This window comes from Xiphophorus maculatus, chromosome 10 (genome assembly GCF_002775205.1).
Source record: "Xiphophorus maculatus strain JP 163 A chromosome 10, X_maculatus-5.0-male, whole genome shotgun sequence".
NCBI lineage: Eukaryota > Metazoa > Chordata > Actinopteri > Cyprinodontiformes > Poeciliidae > Xiphophorus > Xiphophorus maculatus.
Window position 1 is genome coordinate 9,860,997 of NC_036452.1, and position 22,144 is coordinate 9,883,140.

Consider the following 22,144-nt stretch of genomic DNA (forward strand, 5'->3'; position numbering starts at 1 on the left):
AGTTAGCTAAAGGTGCTCAGCTACAAAGGTATTGAAGAAGCCTTCACCTTTTTTTTTTTAGATTGTTGGGCAACATGTTGGGAACCCTGGTCCAAATTATTTACAAGAACTGAAAGAATACTTGGCTAACTCTTAGTCGCTAACGATGCTAAAGTAGCTTCCATGTCAAACCTTCCAATCGCCAACGATTTAAAGGGCCATTACATGGATTTTAATGAGACTGGATTGTTTTACATCATCTCTTGTTTAAAATCTAAAACATTCAGTCTGATAAACCCTGAGCTGGATAATTCAACAAAGAAAAAAAGATTCTATAAAACAGCTTGAGATTTATGAAACCCCATAAAAAAACAAAACAAAAACCAAAAATTTTGCATTTAATCTCACTTTGTGAGCTGGTTGTATTGGTACAGTTCTACAAATCACAAATCAACAAGGCTGAAGTTGGCTTTTGATTTGGTCGTGTGGAAAATGGTTACAATTATTTTTTGGTTTCTGAATGAGCTCAACTTATTTCAAAATTTATAAAAGGTCTAACCTGGATTATCCTACACAAAAAAACCTTTAAAGCACAGTTTGAGATATGTCATAACTTTACTTTGTTTTCAAACTTTGATTACAAAAAATAATTGAACTTTGATGGTTTGCTTTAAATCCAAACATTGGTTAATCTGTTCCAGTGCTGAATCGTTGCTGGTGCATGATTAGCAAGAGATCCTGCTTGGTTATTATCAACTTGCTAAAAACAACTTAGCCAGTAAGTGTCTGATCTTATGTTGTATACTAAGTTTGAACACAGTAGAATAACAGCAGGTAGAACTGAGACAGAAAGGACACAGGAGACCAGACGGGCATTACGGACGAGCTCACCTTGGCAGAATCCGACTTCTTGTTGAGTAAACTTTTGCATGCTGTGAAAATACAGAGGATGGAAAAGGGAAGGGGGAAAAAACAGTTAAAAAGTTTCATTTGAGAAGATAATATCCACCCAGTTTTTAGCTTCTGTTGAGATCTCGATCTCCAGTTTTTGTATCTACGAAACCCTATTAGGCCTCCCTTTGTGGCCGAGTAAGGCTAGATGTTTCCAGAGAATAACATGCATTTAATGGACCTGTGGTGCAATTTTCCCTCAGCTTAACAGGTTGCTACACTCTGAAAATAACCCATTCACATCTTAATCCATTCACTGCTATCTGGGGGATAAAAGAGTAACCTGAGAGCAAAGTAAACTTCCTAAATCCATTTCCTGTCTGAGAGAAGACCCCTGCAGATCTAGGAGAGGCTGATGGTCAGACTCAAACCGCCGCCAGGACTCACTGTGACGAGTTAGGTTAATGTAAATCATTGATTTCCTTTAAAGGCTCCGACCAGTTTCCTCCATGTCTGCTTCCTTTTCACTTGTTTTGCTACCTACACACACAGTTTTCAAAACTCTTATCTTGTGTTTCTTACCTTCAAACAAGAAATGGGAGAAGGGAAGGGGAGGGTTCAAGGGAGGGTTGTAACAGATGGCTTAGAATTACACTACAAGAGAGATTAGAGATAAGGAGCATAGCATTTACAGCAGCAAACAGTTTCAAGTGACAACTCATGCTCCTCGATCTTGGCTGATAGGCTACTTTTCATCTTGAGATCTGGCCATGCAGCATCCAAAGAGGAAAAATGTGTGATGAAGAAAAGTTTTCATTCCACAACCGGGGACAGAAGAGCTGACTGATCATAACAAAACACGTTCCTTATTTAACAACATCTTGGATAAAAAATTAAAAAAAGTCAACAGTTTTCCATCTGGAGTGCAAAGTAGTGTTGGTACTACTTTGCAGTGATCATTCACTTTTTAAACATTTGTCATGCTACAACAAACTTCAAAGTTTTTTATAACATTATGCTATACGTAAACACAAAGTAGTGCATTTTAAAGTGAAAAGAAAAGGATTCATGGTTTCTCTTCCATAAGACCAGAATTATGGATTGTGCAACTGATAGTCTACGTTCACACAGCAGGTCTTTATGATTAATTATAGTTTCTGCAGAAATCCAGGTTTTTTTTTGCATGGTCGCTCATATTATTAATTAAACCCAAATGGGACTTCTGTATGAATGGGTTACATCCCCAAAGCGAACTGCATGTGCAGAAGAAGAACGTTGACGTCACACAGCAGCGCAATAATAAATGGAGCCGTCAACAGATTGATTTTAAAGTTTATTCAGTAATGGAAGTTGATATCTGCACTTCAAACAAGAACAAAAATACCTGGTAAGATTTTGTTTTTGTACTGTGCTTACTTCAGTATTTTCAGTAAGATTTTATTTAGGAATGTCAGGATACAGGAGAAAGATTTTTTTTAAATGTGAAAATTAGATAGATACATTTTTTCCTTCGTTTTCACAATGATGCACCACTTTGTGTTTTGTCTGTTGGATAAAAACCATGAAGTTTGTAGCTGTAATTTGACAAAATGCGACTTCTACAAGGCACTCTGTGAAGGTGTAGTGCTGCCTTGTTCGTTTGCTTCCCAAGTATGGCCTCCCCTCCAAATTTTGAAGGATCACGAGTTACACAAGACAGCACAGATGAAGTCAAGATGACCGGCCACAGGAAGCCTTCACCACTCGAGCAAAGCGCCGAATAGTGAGCAGCAGCGGAGACAGCATTAGGAAGCATCAGAAGGAGGCATCTCCAGAGAACATTTTATAGGATTTCACCACACAGGACACCCACATGCAAAAGGTAGCAAAGCAAAACAACTTCAGAGACAATAGAGAGATGCTTAGAAGGTGCAGATATGCCAGTTTTTACATTTAATGTTGTTGTAGGGTAACATCATGAGCAAACTGCAAAGCCCCGCTTTTGCCAGACTTAAATAAGTGCGGGAAAGCGTTTACAGTCAAGAAGGCTTGGATTTTGCAGTAATGAGTGGCATAATACGGAGCCCCCTCAGTGATGTGGGGGATTTCTTTTTCTTTTGCGCTACCCCTCAAATTTTAAAAAAAGAAAGACTATTTTTGAGTTTTTTTCACAGGATGATATCACTATCTTACAGTTTTGGTTGTTTCTGTTAGTCTGAATGGGTAATAAAGAGCCATTTTCATGTGAAGTCCCATCTACACCGAAATATATTACAAGATCGATAAGAGTTAAAGATGACCTATTATGTTTCCTTGAACAGGTTAGCCTAGCTAACAAGAACGTGTTCATCACATTGCTTTGCAGGAAATCATCCATAAATAATGAGATTTTATCCTGGTCTGTTCTGCCTTTATTGAGCTCCTTTCAGAATGAGACGTTTTAGAGCCTCTTGTCACTTTAAATACAAATAAACCGCTGCTGGCCACGCCCCCCAACTCAACATTTACACCTGCACATGAAAATGGCAGCAAACAGATAAGCAATTATGCAAATGTACATATTGGAAAAGCAGCAGTGGAGCCTCCTGTGCAACTAACAACAATGCAGCAAGTTTGTTTATGGATGGTAAGTCAACAACAAAGCACTTGTTTTTTCCAGCAGCCATTGTGCAGCACATACAGCGGTAAAGCCAGCTGACCAAATGTGCTGGAGCTCAGTTGGGGTTGCTAAGTAACAGTGGAATGCCTGTTGAATTTGACTTAATTGGAGTTTGTTTTAAATTTCTCATTTTCTAGACACTAAAAAATATTAACATATTGATACAAAAATGGCTGCGTGTTTTTATAAGCGCTTGTTTTTAGAAGCAGCTGAGACCCAAATGGACGTATAAAAATGTGCAAAATGTGAATTTTGCATAAATGTACAAACATGTTTTGACTTAGAACCTTTATCGGTCTACATAGGTACAATTATAAATTGACATTTGTCATCAATGTCACTGTATACAAAATAGACCAATTTATTGCAACGAAATTCAATACTTTTGCAAGGTAACGCAAAAATAAGTACATAAATAAATAAATAAATCACCCCTGCATACCCTACGGGGCTCCGCAACAAAAGAGGGCAAAAAAACCAAACATATTCAGATGATTTTAAAAGGAGAAGAGAAAAGGAGTCAAGTCTAGAGTGACGACACCACACATGATATTAGCAAACTTACAACCAGGCACCTTGGTCCAGTGTCAGCGAGGAAGCCCGCATTGGAGGGCACCACAAACACCCCAAAAGCTCAGCTCAAACAATCACACATCCTAACAGAAAAACCTAACTTTCCGTTTACATACACACTGCAGAGCAAAGAAGATTCTCCCGTCAAAAGATGACAGAGGATCTACTTTGCTCTACACTGTCTTATTCTCATTAATATATCCACGGAGCCACCATTGGAATCGCCGACCTTTGCCATCTGTCTCCACTCAGGCAGAAGAAGAGGAGAGACCTATTTCGGCACTTTCAAGGAGTGAAGTTTTGCTCAAAAGTACCTAAACAGGCCTCAAGAGGGAGAGATGAGCCTTAAGACTGCTTCCTTTTCCAGAGGTTAATCCGGAAGGCTGAATAGTATCTAGAGTCTCCATCAAAGCCTCTCTCCCCTCAACACCTGCCCCTTTCGTCCATTTCTCCAGAACCAGGTCTGACGATGGCAGCACGCCAACCCAGCTCTTGCCAACCCCCTGCAGTTCGGGGTTCCCGCCCCCAGAACACAAGCCCCTCCTCATCCTGCTTCCCAGCCTTCCCAGATCCAGCTGGTGAGGATCGCAGGGGTGTGAGGACTTAATCTAGTGAATGAAATGGTTGTGGTTGAGTGGTGGTGAAATGTGAACTCTGGAGTGCAAACTAAAGTAGGCTGATTACTGTTAACTGATGCTAATGTTCATGATAGGGTGAGGAAAATCTGATGATGTCTCTGCCATATAGAGCAAAAACAAATCAATGAAACCCTGAGTGAGCAAAACTTATTTGGGTATGCATGCAGAGTCATGTGCAAATGCTAATGATGAAGCTGGCAGACGCTGCATGCAGGAATATGGGGGATGGCAATGAGGGCCAACCTGCGCAATGGATCCCACCCCCCCAAAAAAGGCTGTGTGTGTAGAGAGGAAGTGGATGGGCGTGTCTCTGGGACGTACCTTCCTGAGCCAGTGAGGCCGTGGAGGAGGCGGCAGCAGCAGAGTTGGTATGCTGCCGGCCCACTATTGGACAAAAATGCTACAGTTGGGAGGAGCTATGCAAAATAGGCGGCTCTTTTCTCACTATTTCCAGTCTGGGTCCAGAAAACCTCAGCGGTGTGCTGGCTTCAGCCCAAATGGAGGAGCATCTCAGAGAGTTATCTCTAAAGGTTATTAAACTGATTAATTGCACAAATAAATTATGTTTCAAGTTGTAATAATTATGGCTTGCATCTAAAGCTTGTCACAATAAGCAATAAATCAATTAATCGCGTGATAACTTAAAAAGAGCTTGATAATTTCCATTCTGATTAATAATTTTTGAATGGAAATTTTGTTTAGAGAAGATAATGCATTTTATTTATGGTTTCAGTTGTGTGTGGTTTTTATTTCCATTTTACTTATTGTTCCAGTGTTAAGCGCCCTTCACACAATTAAAAGTGCATTTATCTTTGGAAAGGCGAAGTTGTATTATTACGCCATTATCAATAAATCATTTGAAAATTGCCTCAAAACAACAATGTTATCGTTTACTGCAATAATTTCTGGTTATTTTGACAGGCCTAATTGCATCTAATAAAATCCAAAGTTCAGTTTTTCAGGAATTACAAATAAAAACAAGAAATATCAGCAGACTATGCACTATACGCATTGAATATTTTTACAGGATAACTTTAACAATAATTTCTGCATCAATGCAGTGAAGCATTGATGAGATCAGCATTTTTTTTTTTTTTTGAATCTCAGATTGTTTCAGCTGCTTTGCTGGTTTCTGTGTTTTGTCTTCCTCTTGATAATATCCCATGGTTATTCAGACAAATTTTGTTTATTCACTGCTTGGTTAGTCCTCTCCATTTCTGGTTTAAAAATATTTTTTGTGTGTCTTAATCTAATTTACTGACTCACTGAATTTGGGATGATTTTAATTTTCAATAACAATCCGTTTGAAATATATCCTCGGTGTGCAAAATGCTTCAAGTTTTGCTTTTTAAACATAAATCAGCTTATCAATGACCTTCAACTTCACTGAGATGCACCTCAACACTTTATTGAAGCGGGTTGAAGCAAATATGTGCACCCGCTGTGGACTCCTAGATCCAGGGCTGAAATCACTAACCATCGACTGACCAGTTAATTGAAAACTGAGAGCAGGGCCTCAGCAAAAACAAGTCACTCTTAGCAAAAAACAGAACAAAAAAACCCAACACTGAATCTTAATTGTCACTCGTTTCTACCAACATGCTTCCCCAAAACATCAGAATCTTCTAAAAAATATAAATAAAAACAAAATAAATAAAAATCTGTTTTCCTTCTTTTAAACATGCAAACTCTCCATGGCAGCAGAAGAGAGAGAGAGAGACGCACACAGACAGATAAACAGGGAGAAATACATTAACTTGGACAAAGACAGAACTTAAGACTCACATACAATCTGATACATGACGATCTAAAAAACATATCAGCTCTCAAAGATTTATCACGACTACTGTAACACACAGGAACATCACGTTTCAGATCAGTTTAACATTTTAAGCGTCCAAACTCTTCTGCACACACAAAAGCATATTGTTATTTTAAGGATGAGTGGGTGAGTGTGTGTGTGTGTGTGTGTGTGTGTGGTGGGGGGGTTAAAAGAGGTGCAGAGGACTCTATCCACTCTCCTTCCTCCTCTCCCTCTGCATGTTCTGCGTGGGAGGCAGAGGGCGAAGGGCACACCCACCTGAGAAGTTTCTGGACACCAGCATGGTGGTGAGAATGGCTCCCTGGAGGAGAAGACGAAGGAGGAGAAGACGTGAGAAAGAGACAAGGAGAGAGAACAGAAGTTTTTGCTTGGTAGGATTTTTGCTTTTCCTTTAAACCATTTTAACTTCAGTTCAAATTGAACAAAAGGTTTATTATTCTGCAAATTTAGCAGAAGCAAAATATCCATACACTTTTATTTTGCCACATAAAAAACCCACAAACTAATATTTTTTATAAATTTTATGTGATATGTGATAAGTACTACATAATTACCATGAACAGGAAGGGATTTTTTTTCACTTTTTAATGCTAATCTAAAAAAAAAAAAAAAAAGAGTGGCATGCATTTATATTCAACCAAATAAAGTCCAGTGCAACCAATTACCTTCACAAGAATCCACCTGAGTGCAATTAAAGATAAAGTTCTGTGAAGGCTTCAGAGGTTTGTTAGAGAAAACTGGAGAATAAACAGCCTCATGAAGACTGAGGTCAGGAATAAAATGGTGGAGAAGCTTAAAAGTCAGGTTATGTTGTGAAACGTAATGAGAGACAGATTACGGCTCAGTTTATAATCAGGAAATGCAAAAGTGTTTGACATGATCACAAAGTTTCCAATTCATACGCCAACTAAACAAAGACCGGACAAGAGCAGGAGTCAGGAGGCCTAATGAGTGGAGCTGCGTAGATAATCAGCTTAGAGAGGGGGAATCGGCTGACAGAATAACTGTTAGTTGTGCACTCCACAAATCTGAATGTTTTTGCCACAATCCATGTAGCGCAAGCAGCTAATATGTGCAAAAAGGGCATCTAGCTAGAGGAGACAGAAATTAGGATTTTGGCCCTACAAGCAAAACTGTGTCGCGTAAGGATGAATTCACACCTGTTTGGTCCGCTTTAATTGAACTCTAGTTTGTTTGTCTAGAAAGTTCGGTTTGTTTAGGGAAGTGTGAACGTGAAACCGAACTGATGTGGATCAAAAACACGAACTCTGGTTCACTTAAAAACCTCCGTTCAGCTGATTTGAAGTGAACTCAACGGTTCGGTTCCCTTGAAGTGAACTGACGCAGTTTGAATGACAAGCGGAGGCCACTCCAAATGCAGGAATCAGACTACCACGCAGGGCATTCTGGGTAAATACAACCAAAACAGCCGCAAGAGTCTGGCGCCAACAGGAGAAATGGTTCGTTGTCTTTTACCAAAGAGAAAAGAGAAATCCTAAAACCTCTAAAATCTTCTCCATTCTTTGTTTACATTTTGTGCAGAAGGAAGTTGCACTCATATTTTCTTCGGAGGTTTTCTTGTCGTTTCCTTCAGTAGTTCTTGATGCTCTATTTGTAAAAACGCTTGAAAACTATACTTTTACTTTGGTTTTATCACTTAAAATTCTACTGAAAAATATTGAAGTCTGTGGTTGTAACGTGATAAAGAAAAGTATTGAAAGGGTGTGAAAACCTTTGCAAGGCACCGTTACAGTAAGCGCAGAGAGTCGTGTTACATCTTTATTTATGCAAAAGAATTTAAATGATGTGAAGAAACAGAACAGTTGCTGCTTGATTCCAATAGTTTGCATGAACGACCATGAATGCAAACTACAGCAACTATTACTAGACATCCTTTAAAGCATTTCAGTGTTGCTCCCTAGAAAGGAATAAAGTATATAATATATAATATAAACATATAATTAGCAGGAAGTGAAATCCTAGTTAGCTCTATGGTTAGCTGTACAGTAGATCTAAATGTAAGGACTCCTGTTGCAAGCTTGGAATAACAAAAGAAACATTAAAATTTTTAAAAACATTATCAAGAAATTTATAACTAGGAATCAAAAGCTATAGTTTCTTTTTGCTGCCTTTTGCAGGAGAGCTTAGCTGCTATTTTTGCTTTTAAACCATCCCGCTGTGTGTTTCACTGGAGGTCCACATGTTACATCAAGCTTTGTCTTCTTGAAACTCTGCTTGCTTTGGATTGTCATCAGGTAGAAATATATCTGCATATTGAGTCATCTCCTGATATTGTGTATCCATTGCCGTTTATGGCAGAATGATTTAATATCAAGAACCACATCATCACATTCCCACTCTCGTACTTCTCTGAATAAGTCTAGGACTGTTCTACAGGGTGGGTCATAAGTTTCCATACATAGGAGAATGTAAAATATATATTTCTTTTATATTTCAGATATCCAAGAAGATGTACTTGACAAAATAGCAAAGAATTGAAATTATACTGATGGCTGGATCGGGAAGCAGTCGCATGGTTGCACAAAACTTTAACAGAAAACATGGAACGAGCATCACACACGACACTGTGGCGAAACTTATTTTCAAGTTTCAGAAGACTGGAAATGTTGCAGATCAACCACGAAGTGGTCCAAGACGATTACACAAGAGTCCCAAAAAAATAAAATAGGCTGTCCAATATAATTTTTTTTATTTTTTCTATGTATAGAAACTTATGGCCCCCCTTGTAGATTGAATGTAGCCTGATTCGCATGGCAAGATTTAAAAATTGTTGGTTGATTCTCAAAACCTGAGAGGTCAATCATGATGATAAAAACAGAGACAACAGGTTTGGTCCTACAGTGTGTGGGGTACAGCCACAAGACAACACACCACATTCAGACGGGAAATCTCCAAAAGAAAAAAAACAAAAAAAACACTTGAGATCAGAGTAAGCAAACATGGCCGACGAGGACGGAGCAAAGGCGATGGTTTGTAGACTATTTCTAACAGAGAAAATAAAAATGACAAAAAGACGTCTCAGATGTCCACCGGACTTTCTGGTGCGTCATCGCAGCAGTTTTGTCTTTTGTATTTCCCTCCGTCTTTCTGTCAGGTCACTTCCTGATTGGCTACATGTTTCATTTAAAAGGTTGCGTGTTCGTTTGTCCTTTGGGATACCGAGCCAAGACAATCCAACATATTGGATATCCCCAACATTCCTGATATCATCTTTAGATGACAATAAGATAACAATAATCGATGCAACAGAAGGGGAAAATCCGGTTAAAAATCAGCAAAAATATCTTGCCGTGTTAATGAGGCTTTATGTACAAAAACTACCCAACAGTATGATATTATAATTAGGACTGAAATAAAGTCGAACTGTGATTGGATCTGACTATATGACTGGACTTTATTTAAGTAAAGCAGAGAGATTTGAATTCAACTTGAGCCAAACTAAATCCTTTATAACTTGGCACAAACTTGAGATTAGCAATGAACTGGAGATTTAATAAGTTGCACTGAGTGAAATTAAGTTTAATGAGAGGAAATCCTAATGGCAGACAGGAAAACTAGTTTTAAATCCTGTCAGAAGATTCGCTACATTGGTTGTAAAGTGTAAAAAGAAAAATCCCAGAAGATTTCTACCTTGAGTTTTCGGCGAGCGTTGAATTTGCGCAGACATTCAACAGTTTCCTGTCTGTGCATCATGGACGCCACTGTAGAACGGTGCTGTAAGAGAACAAAGCAATAAGATGAACAAAGCAAAACATGATTGGCTTTAACATGTTTCTGAATCTATATATCAGTAAATATGATTTAAAGCAGTCTGTGTGACTGGGTGATATGTGGGGAGCTTGATCACTTACGCAGACCCATGGGTGTTTCAGGGCTTGTTCAGCAGTGATTCTCTTTGCTGGATTGATGGTCAGCATCTGGTTGATCAAGTTCTTCGCTTCTGGAGTGACAGTGTCCCACTCTGGAGATGGGAACTGTGGACATTTTGAACATAAATGAAGACATGGGAGGAAGAACAGAGCTAAAATCTATATTTCCTCATTAAAGAGACCTGCTGGAGATTTTCTGCAGATTTCTGACCATAAAAATACAAACATCTGAGCACCACTTTAAGATTTATTATAAACTTTGTAAAAGCCATTGTCATATTGCAAGTGCAGAGGGATGAACTCTACAAAACACTGCAGTGTGACTTGATTAAACAGCAACTAGAAGATACACCTTCCCATTCTCCTGCTTACACACAAACACACACCTCTGCAATGCGTCAGGAAAGCCCTGATAGGATCAATAGCTTTGGACCAGATCTCGATTGGACGCTATTAAACATTCAAAAAGTGCTTAGCCAAACCTCTGCACTGCACCCACTGCAAATACACACCAACACACACGCACGGAGAGAAACAAAGAGCACTTACGTCGTACGCTCCAGCTTTGATCTGCTGATAGAGTTTGTGTTGATCTTCATCCCAGAAAGGAGGATATCCAACTAACAAGATATACAGAATAACACCTGGCGGAGGAAGAGGCGGGAGGAAAGATCATGTTACAAAACTGGATGAAGTGGTCGACAATAAGAAGCATTCAGCAACAGGTGGTTCGCTCCACAACAGGATACAACAGAAAACACAGAGGAAAACATAACTTATTTCAGCAAGTTCATTCAAAAAGCAACATTATGTTACATAGATTCATTGTATGAGTGATATTTTTCAATAATTTATTTCTGATTGTTTTCATCTTATGGCCCACAAAACCATGAGCCGAAAAAAGAAAGGTGGCTGATTAAAGAGTGCTCTATTCATTCATAATAATGGAAAGTTGTGTGGAAGGAAAAACTGTGATATAAAAGCCTGTACAAGCGTCAAGCGCCGCCACACATGGATACATCTAGGACTGAATCTACATCTATGTGAATTCCTTCCTGAACAAGGGATAACAGCATAAACGTGTTGCCCATTTTTCACAGAAACTACATTTATATTTTCATTTGCTGTGAGCCATAATCATCAAAATTAACAGAAATGCTTCTTGATGATACTTTAATTTCTTGACACAGATCTGTAATCCTCAGACTAACAAAAATAAAGCTGTTATATCAGAATAGAGACCACACCACAAAGAAAAATTATAAAACATAGTAAGACTAAGAGATATGGCTCACAAATAAAATCTCTGCTTTTATTTATACTAGATACATTTTTATTCATCCTAAAAAAGAAAATTACAAATGACAGGAAATATTTTCAAAAAGGCTTTTATTTCAGTCATCCCTTCTATGAGTTGTTAGGGCCTGACTATGAGAATTTTTGTTAAATTACGAGAACAGTAATCATATTAGCAGAAAAAAAGTCTTAGTTATTTTTAATGAGGACAAAAGCTCAGTGGTTCTATATTTCAAATAGACAATCATTTCAAAGTCCTCCTACTGATAATAATTTGATATTGTTGTGTTAAAAGATTTAGTATTTATATCAAGTATCATCTGTAAAATTTAAACATAACTTCACAAGATGCTCAACTTTCCACATTTAATTTTTTTTGTTGGTTTCTTTGTTGGAGTTCTCATAAAATTACGACTTTATTCTGGTAATATTCAGATTTTCCAAAAACCAAACGTGACGAATCGATAAAATCGATTTATCGCCAAGCCCTAGGAAAATGTTTATATTTAGCTAAAGCCAACATGTGGGACTTTAAAATTGTGAGGTCAGACTCACCGCAGGCCCATATATCCACAGGCTTGCCGTAGGGATCCTTCCTCAACACCTCCGGGGAAAGATAACCTGGAGTTCCAGCAAATCCTGACCCAAAGAAAATTCAGAAATTGTGATCAGACACCAGTAAAATTATCACCTGGACTTTGTGTATTTGTATGAAATTTCCAAATGATAGCGACCTTTTTGTCTTCTTATGGAAGAACAGATGACAGAGATGGATAGTAACTAGTTAAATTCACTTGAGTTATGTTTTGGAGAAGTTTCAGAACAGTATATTTTACTTTTACACAAGTAATATTAATATGAAATATAGCTAATCTTACTTGAGTAAAGTTTCTGAAAACTCAACGCACTGAGTGTACTAAAATGCACCAAACAATTAAATCTAGAATTTAAGTAAAAGTGGGACCTCCTGTTTGCACACAAGCTATGTTATTCTAATATTTACTATCTGCTTAGCCTGATGTACCATTTGGAGATCAATAATATAAAGTAAACACTAAATATTGTCACATAAAGCACCTATATACACACACACACTACCTACTGTAAGTATTAGTTTCATAAGTTTTATTTTTAAAGATTTTATTTGCTAGGGTTTTCTTCTGAGTAAATTCAATATGTTGTAACAATTTATTTGTAGTATTTTTTTCATTTCCATCTTTAAAATATAAGAATTTGTACATTCCTTTATATTTTTTCTGTCAGACATTTTTAAATATAGCATAAAATTAGGTATTATGATGAAATAATCAGTACTCAGGTCACCTTTTTATGCATGTTTTTTTCTTACTGGAGTAATTTCTTGAATGGTTACGTGTTACTTTTTACATTAAAGTTGTGCTACTCTTACTGGAGTAAAATTTTTCTGATACTTTACCCTCTTCTCGTTTGGAGTCACAAGAAAATGCAGCATAATCAACTCATTTCTGCCAAACAGAGGCAGCTCAGCTGTCAGCCAAGATAAAATTACCCAAGCATAAACTACAAAGAGGAAGTGACTTTGCTTCTGAGAGCAGTGGGTGTGTCCTTTGCAGATTATCAGACTTATTTAGCAACAACTCAAACTATCCACTGCTAAAACGACATTCATGAGTTTCTGTGTGATTTCTTACCAAACCAAGCCTGCTGTTCTCCCTGCACCTCGATAGCGAGGCCAAAGTCTGCCAGCTTCACTGCAGCTCCCTTCATCTTACTGGCCAGCAACAGGTTCTCAGGCTGACACACACACACACACATATGGAGAAGCAGAATGTAGGACAAGAGATGAAGATAATTGCAGACACTCGTCAGTGGAGCTCTTTCTCAGAAATATTTATTTTTGATGCGTTTGACACAGATTTTGTGGGGGTGGAGAAAAGGTGTGAGAAAGCCACAAAAAGAGAGAAGAAAGGGGAAAGGATGGGTAGTTAGCAATCTTCACAACACCTTATATGGGCATGGTTTGGTAGCCATGGAAACCACTCGGGAGGCATTTGGGCAGAGCTGCACGCTGCATGCTAAACGGAGAATGTACTTAGCGAGAGGCGGCATGTGTGGCAGCGTTTTAAAGGGCTGTAGTTTGGGCAGCGGGACATGAAGGAACGCAGGAAAAAGCCCACTCAGGATAAAAGGCTAACAAATCAGCCATGCAGCGCTCGAGGTAACAGCGTCACTCTGGGACACAGGAACTGCACATCGAAGTCTGAGGCATGTTTTCGGTAGCGATGCACCAATCAATCCACCAGAGATTGTATGTTTCCCTCGAAAGGCTCTGCGCAGGTGAGACGCAGGTCAAATACTGAAAAATTGATTATATTCCTCGATTATTAAATGCGACAAAGCTAAAAACACACCGCCATTTTCAGCCTGTTAATACAACAACCAATAACATCTACTGTAATGCACATTTCCTTTACCTTATTAACAGTCAGATAAAAGTGGAACAGACATTAATTTGGCAACCCTCGCTTTGTAATTCCTTCACAGTCAAATAAAAATGACCAAATATTAAGAAAACTGCTAAACATGTTCTCTCTTTTAAGCAATGCTTGGTGGCACAGTGAGGATGTGGGGGAAAATCAGTAAACGTCAGAATTCAGCAAAACACGACTTACAGACTCAAATTAGCAAAGTATGAAAATGTTCACAATGGCAGATGAAGATGAGAAATGGCAAACATTTTAAATAGGGAACCTGCAAGATGGATGGATGGACAGATGGAGAAATGGATGAAAGGGTGATAGACGGACAGATGGATGCACATACAGATGAGTGACTGGACGAACAAACTGATGCTTAGACAAATGGACAGATGGATGAATAAATGAATGAAAAGACAAAGACATATGGAAGGATGGATGGATGGATGGAAAACAAATGGAAGGAGGATGAATAAATGAATGAATAGACAGACAGATGGAGGGATGACGGATGGAAAACAGATGAATGGATGAAAAACAGACGGACGACAGACAGACTGATGGACAGATGGATGAGAGAAGGATGCATGGACAGGAAACCGAGACAGAAAACAGGGATGGATAGAGAGAAACGATGGTTAAAAGGATGGAGAGATGGGTGGATGGAATGGATGGATGATTGGATGGATGGACGGATGTCTCCTAAGCAACCAGCGGGGGGACGGAGGGCACTACTCTACCTCCATGTGACCAACTGAAACTGTTTGGTGCAACTTCACAAGTTCTCAAACTGTAAAAATCTGTAAAAATGAACATTTGAACCTGTGAAGAGATCGTCTCTATGACTTAGAGAAACTCTCTTAGGAAAAAAAAAATAGAGGTTGCATAGAAGCCGTCTTCCTGCATTGTAGGCCAATCAGAAACTGAGCCAATCAGCAATCTAGGTCAACTCAAGCCCCTCCCACGATGTTGCACGAGAGGCATGTCGTCACGCAGGTTGTCCTGGCAACTCCTGTGGCTATGCCCTAACCTCTTTGCTCATGGCAGAACTAAAAATGCATGCATGCATTGTTTGACTCCTCGTCTTTTTCCGTGCCAAAGGTGGGAGACGAACCCCTCCACGTGATCGTGACTCACCATCTCTGTGCTCAGCATGGGTGCACATGCATGAGCACATACGCGCAACTCCGGTCAAGGACAGAGAGGATGACAGATGTGACAACAGATAGAGAAACGGAGGGGAAAAAAATAAAACGGGAGGGGAACACAGGAGATGAGGGGAGAAAAAAACAGGCATGGAAGAAAAACTGCAGCAAGAGAAAGAAACGGAGACTGAGAGCCATCTGTGTGTTGCCATGGCCACGAGTAGAGGTGTGTGTAAGAGAGTGTGCGTGGTCGTCTCACTCACCTTGAGGTCTCTGTGCACAATATCATGCTGGTGGATATGATTGACACTTTCCAAGATCTGACTAATGCAGTGACTACAGAGAGGGAGACAGAAAAGAGGACAAACAGGGCAAAGTGTCAGCCACTGGCCTTCATCACAAAAACATGACGTTCGCTGCACATGATTTGTCTGTCGTGTGTTTTCGCCGGAGCCTGCGGGAATTTCGTGCCACTACAAAACTGCATTTCACTGCAACATCATCTACAAATCACGAGGAAGAGCAGCCTCAAGAGAGACACTCGGGAGCGAAAGACGCATCTGCTGTGCATTTAAGGGCAGTTATGGCGTACATTTTTGAGAAAAAAGTAGGAAGTTTGTAGCATCAGAAGTTAATCTAATTGATGCAAATAACAATTATTTAAACAGTTCTTCTTTCAGGATGGAATAATAAACATTACACAGTACACAACTCTCAGATTAATTCACAAATGGTTAAAATTGTACATCAGATACATAATGTCCACTCCCTTTCATTAAACTTTCTAAAATTTGGCATGATTTTTGTGGGTTATTTGACGATTTGTTCATTTAAACTCATTTGTAATCAGATTTAAGCATACAGTGTAAACATTTTCAGTGTAAATGAGGTCAAGTCTTTTTTTTGAAAGGTTAATATAGACTAGTGCAGGGTGATGTGGAGAAAGATTGCTCAACATTTTTCTTTGTTTAATGATTTAAATAATTATCACAACTGTTTCAGACCAACAATCCAATTTCTAAAATTGTATTTATTTTAATATTTTTCATATAAGCTGAGTAAAAGAACAAATTAAACATGTGACACATGAACAACAACATTTAGTTGCAAAACTAAACTCACATCACCTAAAACAAGTAAAACATGTTCCACTTTATCAGCAACAATGGTATAGAGACACATTTTGAAGTACTGTTCAAGAGTGAAAATGCTGCATATTTTAAAACAAGCTGTTTCACACAACTAGTTGCAATCTCTTCTCCATCTTGTAAAAAAACTAAAGTTTGCTGCCTGATAAGCCACATGCTGTGTCTTGAGCGTGTTATTAAACTTATCAGGGTTATTGTCTTTGAACATTTTCTGTTTCTCAAAAGAATAAACTAATCATTTAATTTCCCATCACTAATATTAACCTTTGTGTGTCTACTCCAAAACCAGAACTGACAAGCATTTCTCAGCAGGAACAGTCAACTGTGTCCAATTTTCCAACCATGAAACCCAAACTGCCCACCTCGGATGAAAGGAAATAGGTTAGAATAATCAGGAGCTGCAGCCCTGGTTGAAACACAGAAATTATTTGGATTATCATCAAAAGGCCAGTCAGTGCCAGGAAGCCAACTACTTAAAATTTCTGTCTATTTATTCTGCTAAGGGTGATCAAATATTAAAGCAGCACAAAACACAATATCAAGGTCTGCAATAACAAATAATACATTTGTGATAATATTAAACATCTTACCAAATGCAACAAGTTGTATAATTATTAGATGCTAAGAAACAAGTACGGCCTGCATAATGTTCCTTGAGCAATGCACATTTTTGGAGGTCAATATGTTAAAGCTCATTAAGGGCAGTTGGTTAATCAGAACTGATATTCAGCAACTGCATTGCTTTTCTTCATGCAACTCTATCAAATATCCACTCAGAAGTTTTACTGATGGATACAAAAACATCTTGCCGAAGTGCAAATATTAGTGGGGTGTATTGGAGCTTGTATGTATAATTATGACCTGGTGGGGATTAGAGAAACGTCTGCTAAAAAACAATGTGTATTGTCAGTAAATTATGAAATAAAAAAATAAAACATAATGTATGATTAAAGGCTCAAAATAAGTATGAAAGTTGTTGCCATTTTGAGTGAATGTGAACTTCTAAACGGCACTGTATTTAGTTTTTTTACGCTTTAAAAACATATATTAAAGCAGAAAAAGCATTACATTAACCCAGTTTAACATACAGCAGCGTGGGGAGGTTGGTTGATTGTTAAAGAGGACATACATTTACAACAAATAGGTTAAAATCAGGACTTTCCCCAAAGATGAGCTCGAAGAGATGCAACCTGTTAAAGTTCAGCTCAAAAATCTGACAAATACTACATACCTTGACACCGAAATAAATAAATAATGTATGTCTGTGACCACTAAAATAGGGCTGGGGCTAATGATTATGTAGGGAGTCAATTAAACTGTCGATATTTCCCCCAATTAGTCGAGAAGGAACATTTAAAACTCGGGTCTACCTTTATTCCGGTAATCAGTCCAGGCCTTATTTGAGTATTTAACAATTTTGAATTAGACCTAGAGCTGCACAATATCTCAACATTATTACTGCAATACTATTTCTTAATATTCCAGAGACAACAGAAAGTAAGATTAATATTTTCTTGACTCTTTTCAGTCATTCCAGTTTTCCCATTATCTTCTGAGAGCTCATGGTGTACAACAAAGGTCAATAGAGACTAGCCAGTTGGTTAAATAACTAGAACTGCTTGAAATGAAACTTCATAATCCATTTTAATTATTGTTGTTTTGTCCGTTTATTTTTGGATGTTTATGTTTTCCAGTTTCAATGTTTTTAGAAATCAAAGTTTTTCTTAATCTTTGCCTGGGTGACCTTACATTATTTTTTCCCATTACAATCAAATTAGTTAAAAATTGTCTCAAAGTGACAATATTAGCATGTGCAATATAGCACACACCAATACTAGTTGATAATTCAGATTTAATATATTGTACAGATCTAATTAGAGTTGAAATGCAATCAACATAGATTGGATTAGCTTTACCATCTAATATCTCTCATTTATAGCTGATAACCAGGTTTTTCCACAGTAAAAATGATCAAAGATCAAAACAGATATATTATTCTCTAACTGGAAAATAGACAAAAAAAATTATAATAAAAATTAATTTTCCCAAACGTTGGAGATATTAAACTAGGTTTAAAACGTTGCAGATTATTGTAATCAATGACCAAATAAATAATAAAAATTGATCCATTAAATCATTGTTACCGGCTTATTCTTGCCGCAATAAAACCGACAGAAATGGTGCAGCGTGAGAGAAGGGAGAAAGCTACATTACTGCACTTGTTGACAGGGAGGATGCATTTCCTGACAAGAATACAAGCCAACCAATTATGTGTGTGAGCACATCAAGACACAGCAGTGCATGTGTGTGGCAGTGATATGTTTTCACATGGCTACACTGTGCATTTCTGCCTGTATCTGCATAGATATTTACATTGGGTGGGGGGGATCTTACCTGGCATCAGCCTCACTGTAGTACTCCCTGGCTACAATGTCCTCAAAAAGCTCTCCGCCTGTCACGCTGAGGGACAGGAGAAGAAAGAATTTGGAGAAAGAGAGAGTCGATGAGACAGGAAGGATAGAGAAAGGAGTTGTTAGCATACACAAACAAAGCGAGGTTATGTGCATGGATGAAATGTCAGCGTGTGCGTGCACAGAATATACTCACAGGTCAAAGACGAGGTAATGAAAGCCTTCCTCTGAAATGCTGTCATGAAGTCGCACTGCAAGAGAGAGGGGAGGATGTGAGAGCAGACAATAAAAACAGCGAGGAGATGAAAGAAATAAGGTTTTCTGCAGTGTTTGGTGGTTAAATCTAGACATAAATTAAAGAGAAAGAAACTGCAAAACCAAAACTCCTTAAGTACGTTTTCTTTATCTTAAGAGCTACAGAAGTTCAATCACTGGAGTGGAAATTTTGCCATCATGCAAACATGAAATGAGCTTTTCAAACTGCCTTTAACTGCATAACATGTGAAACAAAAGTAGCAGCAGCCAAAGGAAATAGCTCTTGTTTTGAAACCAGCACAATGCTGTGAAACCTCAGCTTTACCCAAGTATGGGCAAGTTAGCACCTCCAACAAACATGGGTGTCATATATACTGTGCCCCCTGAGGCATTTCTTCTTTTTGCACATTTTCCTCACTCTTATGTTGCAGAGGAAACTAATCATTCAAACCAAGCTGCATCTGTGCTGGTTCTATATGGAAAAAGATAAACATATCCTGCTCTGATCTAAAGCAATTCTAGAACTGATTATAAATTATTATTAACATATCAGTGCCAAAATCACAATTTCTAAGGGGTTAGGACTCTATTGACCCACAGTGAGAGAAATTGTCCACCAACAGAGAAAAGATGTAACAATGGAAAACATTCACAGTGGTTGGCCAACAATTATTTAAATATGGTAATTATTCTTTATGAAAAGTTCTGATTTTGAAGACATCAAAATCCAGATAAATCTGACAGATCATTTCTCTCTTTATTGTGGCATTTAACAAGTAACTCTCATAATTCTGACCTTAAACAAGAGAAGTTTGGTTTGGTTTAACTTCAGACAGACAAAAACAAGGTGTTCATGTTTTGTTAAAAGGTGGCCATGTCTTGCTATTTGGTGTACATAAACCCTTCAACCAAGGGTGCACCATTTTATCTATGATTTTCTTAATTTTGGGATCTTGGTGATCGGCCGATAATTGCATCAGAAGCCGATCTAATCCACCGATCTTATCTACCTCATCGAAGGTTTTAAAATCAACCGCCATCTTCTTCTGCTCTACTCTTAGACCGGCCCACCACGTCATGTCTGCACATTTGTAGTTAACAATAGTCACCCTACTGTTGCCAATTCAGTGACTTTCTTGCTATATTTAGAAAACATTTCAGACAAAAAAAAATTGGTATCAGCCAAAATCGGAGTCAGCAGGTCTGGCTATTTAAAGGTTGGCAATCGGGGATTGGCCAGAAAACTGCAATCGGTGCACCCCTGGTTTCAACTGTACAACATTTTGTCCAAATAAGTCATTAGTTGCTGATCCAATAATGATTGTAGTAATTAGTACTTATATTAAATGTCTGCTTTGTGGCTCCTTAAGCACAAACTGGAAAAATGAAAAGTGAACTAGACATTTAAAGTTTCATTTTCATAGTAAAGAGACTGTATTTTCTAATTGGTGACACAAATAACCCAATTTGGTAAAGAGAACTGCATAATGCCACATTGCTGGGGTCATGCAGCAACCTCAGCAGCCAAACCTGTCAAGTTAACTGACCAGCAGCATGGTGACAAATCAGGACGCTGTCCGACCGATAGCCTCAACGCCTGCTGAGATACAGCTTAGGTTCAGTGTCAGCAGACAAACAGTTATAGTTATGTAAAGTGCATATCAGTTGTATAATAAGATGAAGTAGGATGCCCCTGCAGCAAGAAACAAGTGTGACCGCTCTTCCCTCCTCCTCCCATCTGTTTCCTTCTCTTTGTGCTTTCGTGTCTCCATATGTCTCCTCTTTTGTACCCTCCTTTGTCTAAAGTTTGAACGTAGACGACGCAGAGATATGTCAAGAAAAGAGAAAGGAAAAGGATGAGGGGGAAAAAAAAATCTATAGAGACAAGACAGATAACAGGAAGATTAGGTGAGGGGTGAGCTTCTCTCTCGGGGGGGCGAGAGAGAAGTAGGACATGAGCAGAAGAGAAATAAGGAGAGCAGCGCTAAAGGTGGCATTGATTTTGTCCTTTCATTGTAGCTATCGCTATTGAACATCCCTATTAAAGCTGGACTCTGCATTATTTTTTAATCCTCAGTGCTGCTTTAAAAAGGCAATAAAAACGTTTGAAACCGAAACAATTATATAAATGTACAGCATGTAAAAATGAGTAATGGCGATCACACTGAATAAGAAAAATAAATGTTAGCACAAGCAGCAGGACTCGGGTTTAATTTGATCTCAGTGATAATCTATTCATATCTATTCAGCTAATTTCAGAGTAGCTTTTAATTTTCTAACAGTTTCACTCGGTGACAAATGGTGTAAAGGATGTTGTGCAGGTGAGGAAGCATACATGCACTCAAATATGTCAACAAAACAGAACAAACGTTGACAAAATAACACAATCACACCCCAATGGTTCACAAATAGAAATACACAAGATGAATTTAAACAAAGACAATTATACAATAATTTTTAATAATGTGCTGCTGAATTTTTTTGCTTTAATTGACCATACAAATGTGTGATTTTCATGGTGAACTTAAACACTCCAACTTCCTCCAGGAGTTACTTTTTCAGAAATTCTGAATAGAAGTAAATAAAAATCCTTGAACCCGTTTTGTGTGATTTACAAATGGTAGCTTCTGTAATTCATGGTTAGTTCAATGACCTGCTTGGAAAAAAACAATTTGTTCCTCAAACATTTATCATACCATCAACTTTTGTACATTTTGCCACATAATGTTATCTAAACTCACAGTATTTATCCTAATTTTCTAAATAAAAATTTTAAACCTGTTCGTTCACTGGGGCTGAATAATATTAGGAAAGGAGGTGATATGCTATTATGTAGGATAATTTGCTGTAGCAATATTACTTACTGTAAACAATAGTAATATCTTTCCAGCTACCAGAATAAATAAAAAAATACTGTATCCCTCCTGAAAGAAATATTTATTGAAAGCCTGAATGTACAGAACTTAAATAACTACAGTAGCTCACAAGATACATTTGTGATA

General features: G+C 38.1%; 1 protein-coding gene across 15 annotated transcripts in view; it reads right to left on the bottom strand.

Moving 5' to 3' along the window:
- Positions 1-22,144, bottom strand: part of LOC102233374 (calcium/calmodulin-dependent protein kinase type II subunit gamma) — a 59,411-nt gene that overhangs the window by 18,832 nt on the left and 18,435 nt on the right. For 10 of the 15 annotated variants that reach the window (XM_023340876.1, XM_023340873.1, XM_023340872.1 and 7 more), the window contains exons 4-14: positions 19,084-19,138; positions 18,871-18,936; positions 15,592-15,664; positions 13,398-13,500; positions 12,283-12,366; positions 10,981-11,075; positions 10,414-10,536; positions 10,193-10,276; positions 6,800-6,842; positions 5,041-5,103; positions 871-911 (exon numbers count right to left, since the gene is read on the bottom strand). In XM_023340876.1, the coding sequence (XP_023196644.1) occupies positions 871-911; positions 5,041-5,103; positions 6,800-6,842; positions 10,193-10,276; positions 10,414-10,536; positions 10,981-11,075; positions 12,283-12,366; positions 13,398-13,500; positions 15,592-15,664; positions 18,871-18,936; positions 19,084-19,138 (830 nt within the window). The remainder of the gene's footprint in view (positions 1-870; positions 912-5,040; positions 5,104-6,799; positions 6,843-10,192; positions 10,277-10,413; positions 10,537-10,980; positions 11,076-12,282; positions 12,367-13,397; positions 13,501-15,591; positions 15,665-18,870; positions 18,937-19,083; positions 19,139-22,144) is intronic. The other 5 variants (XM_023340879.1, XM_023340874.1, XM_023340880.1 and 2 more) reach the window with 1 other exon arrangement.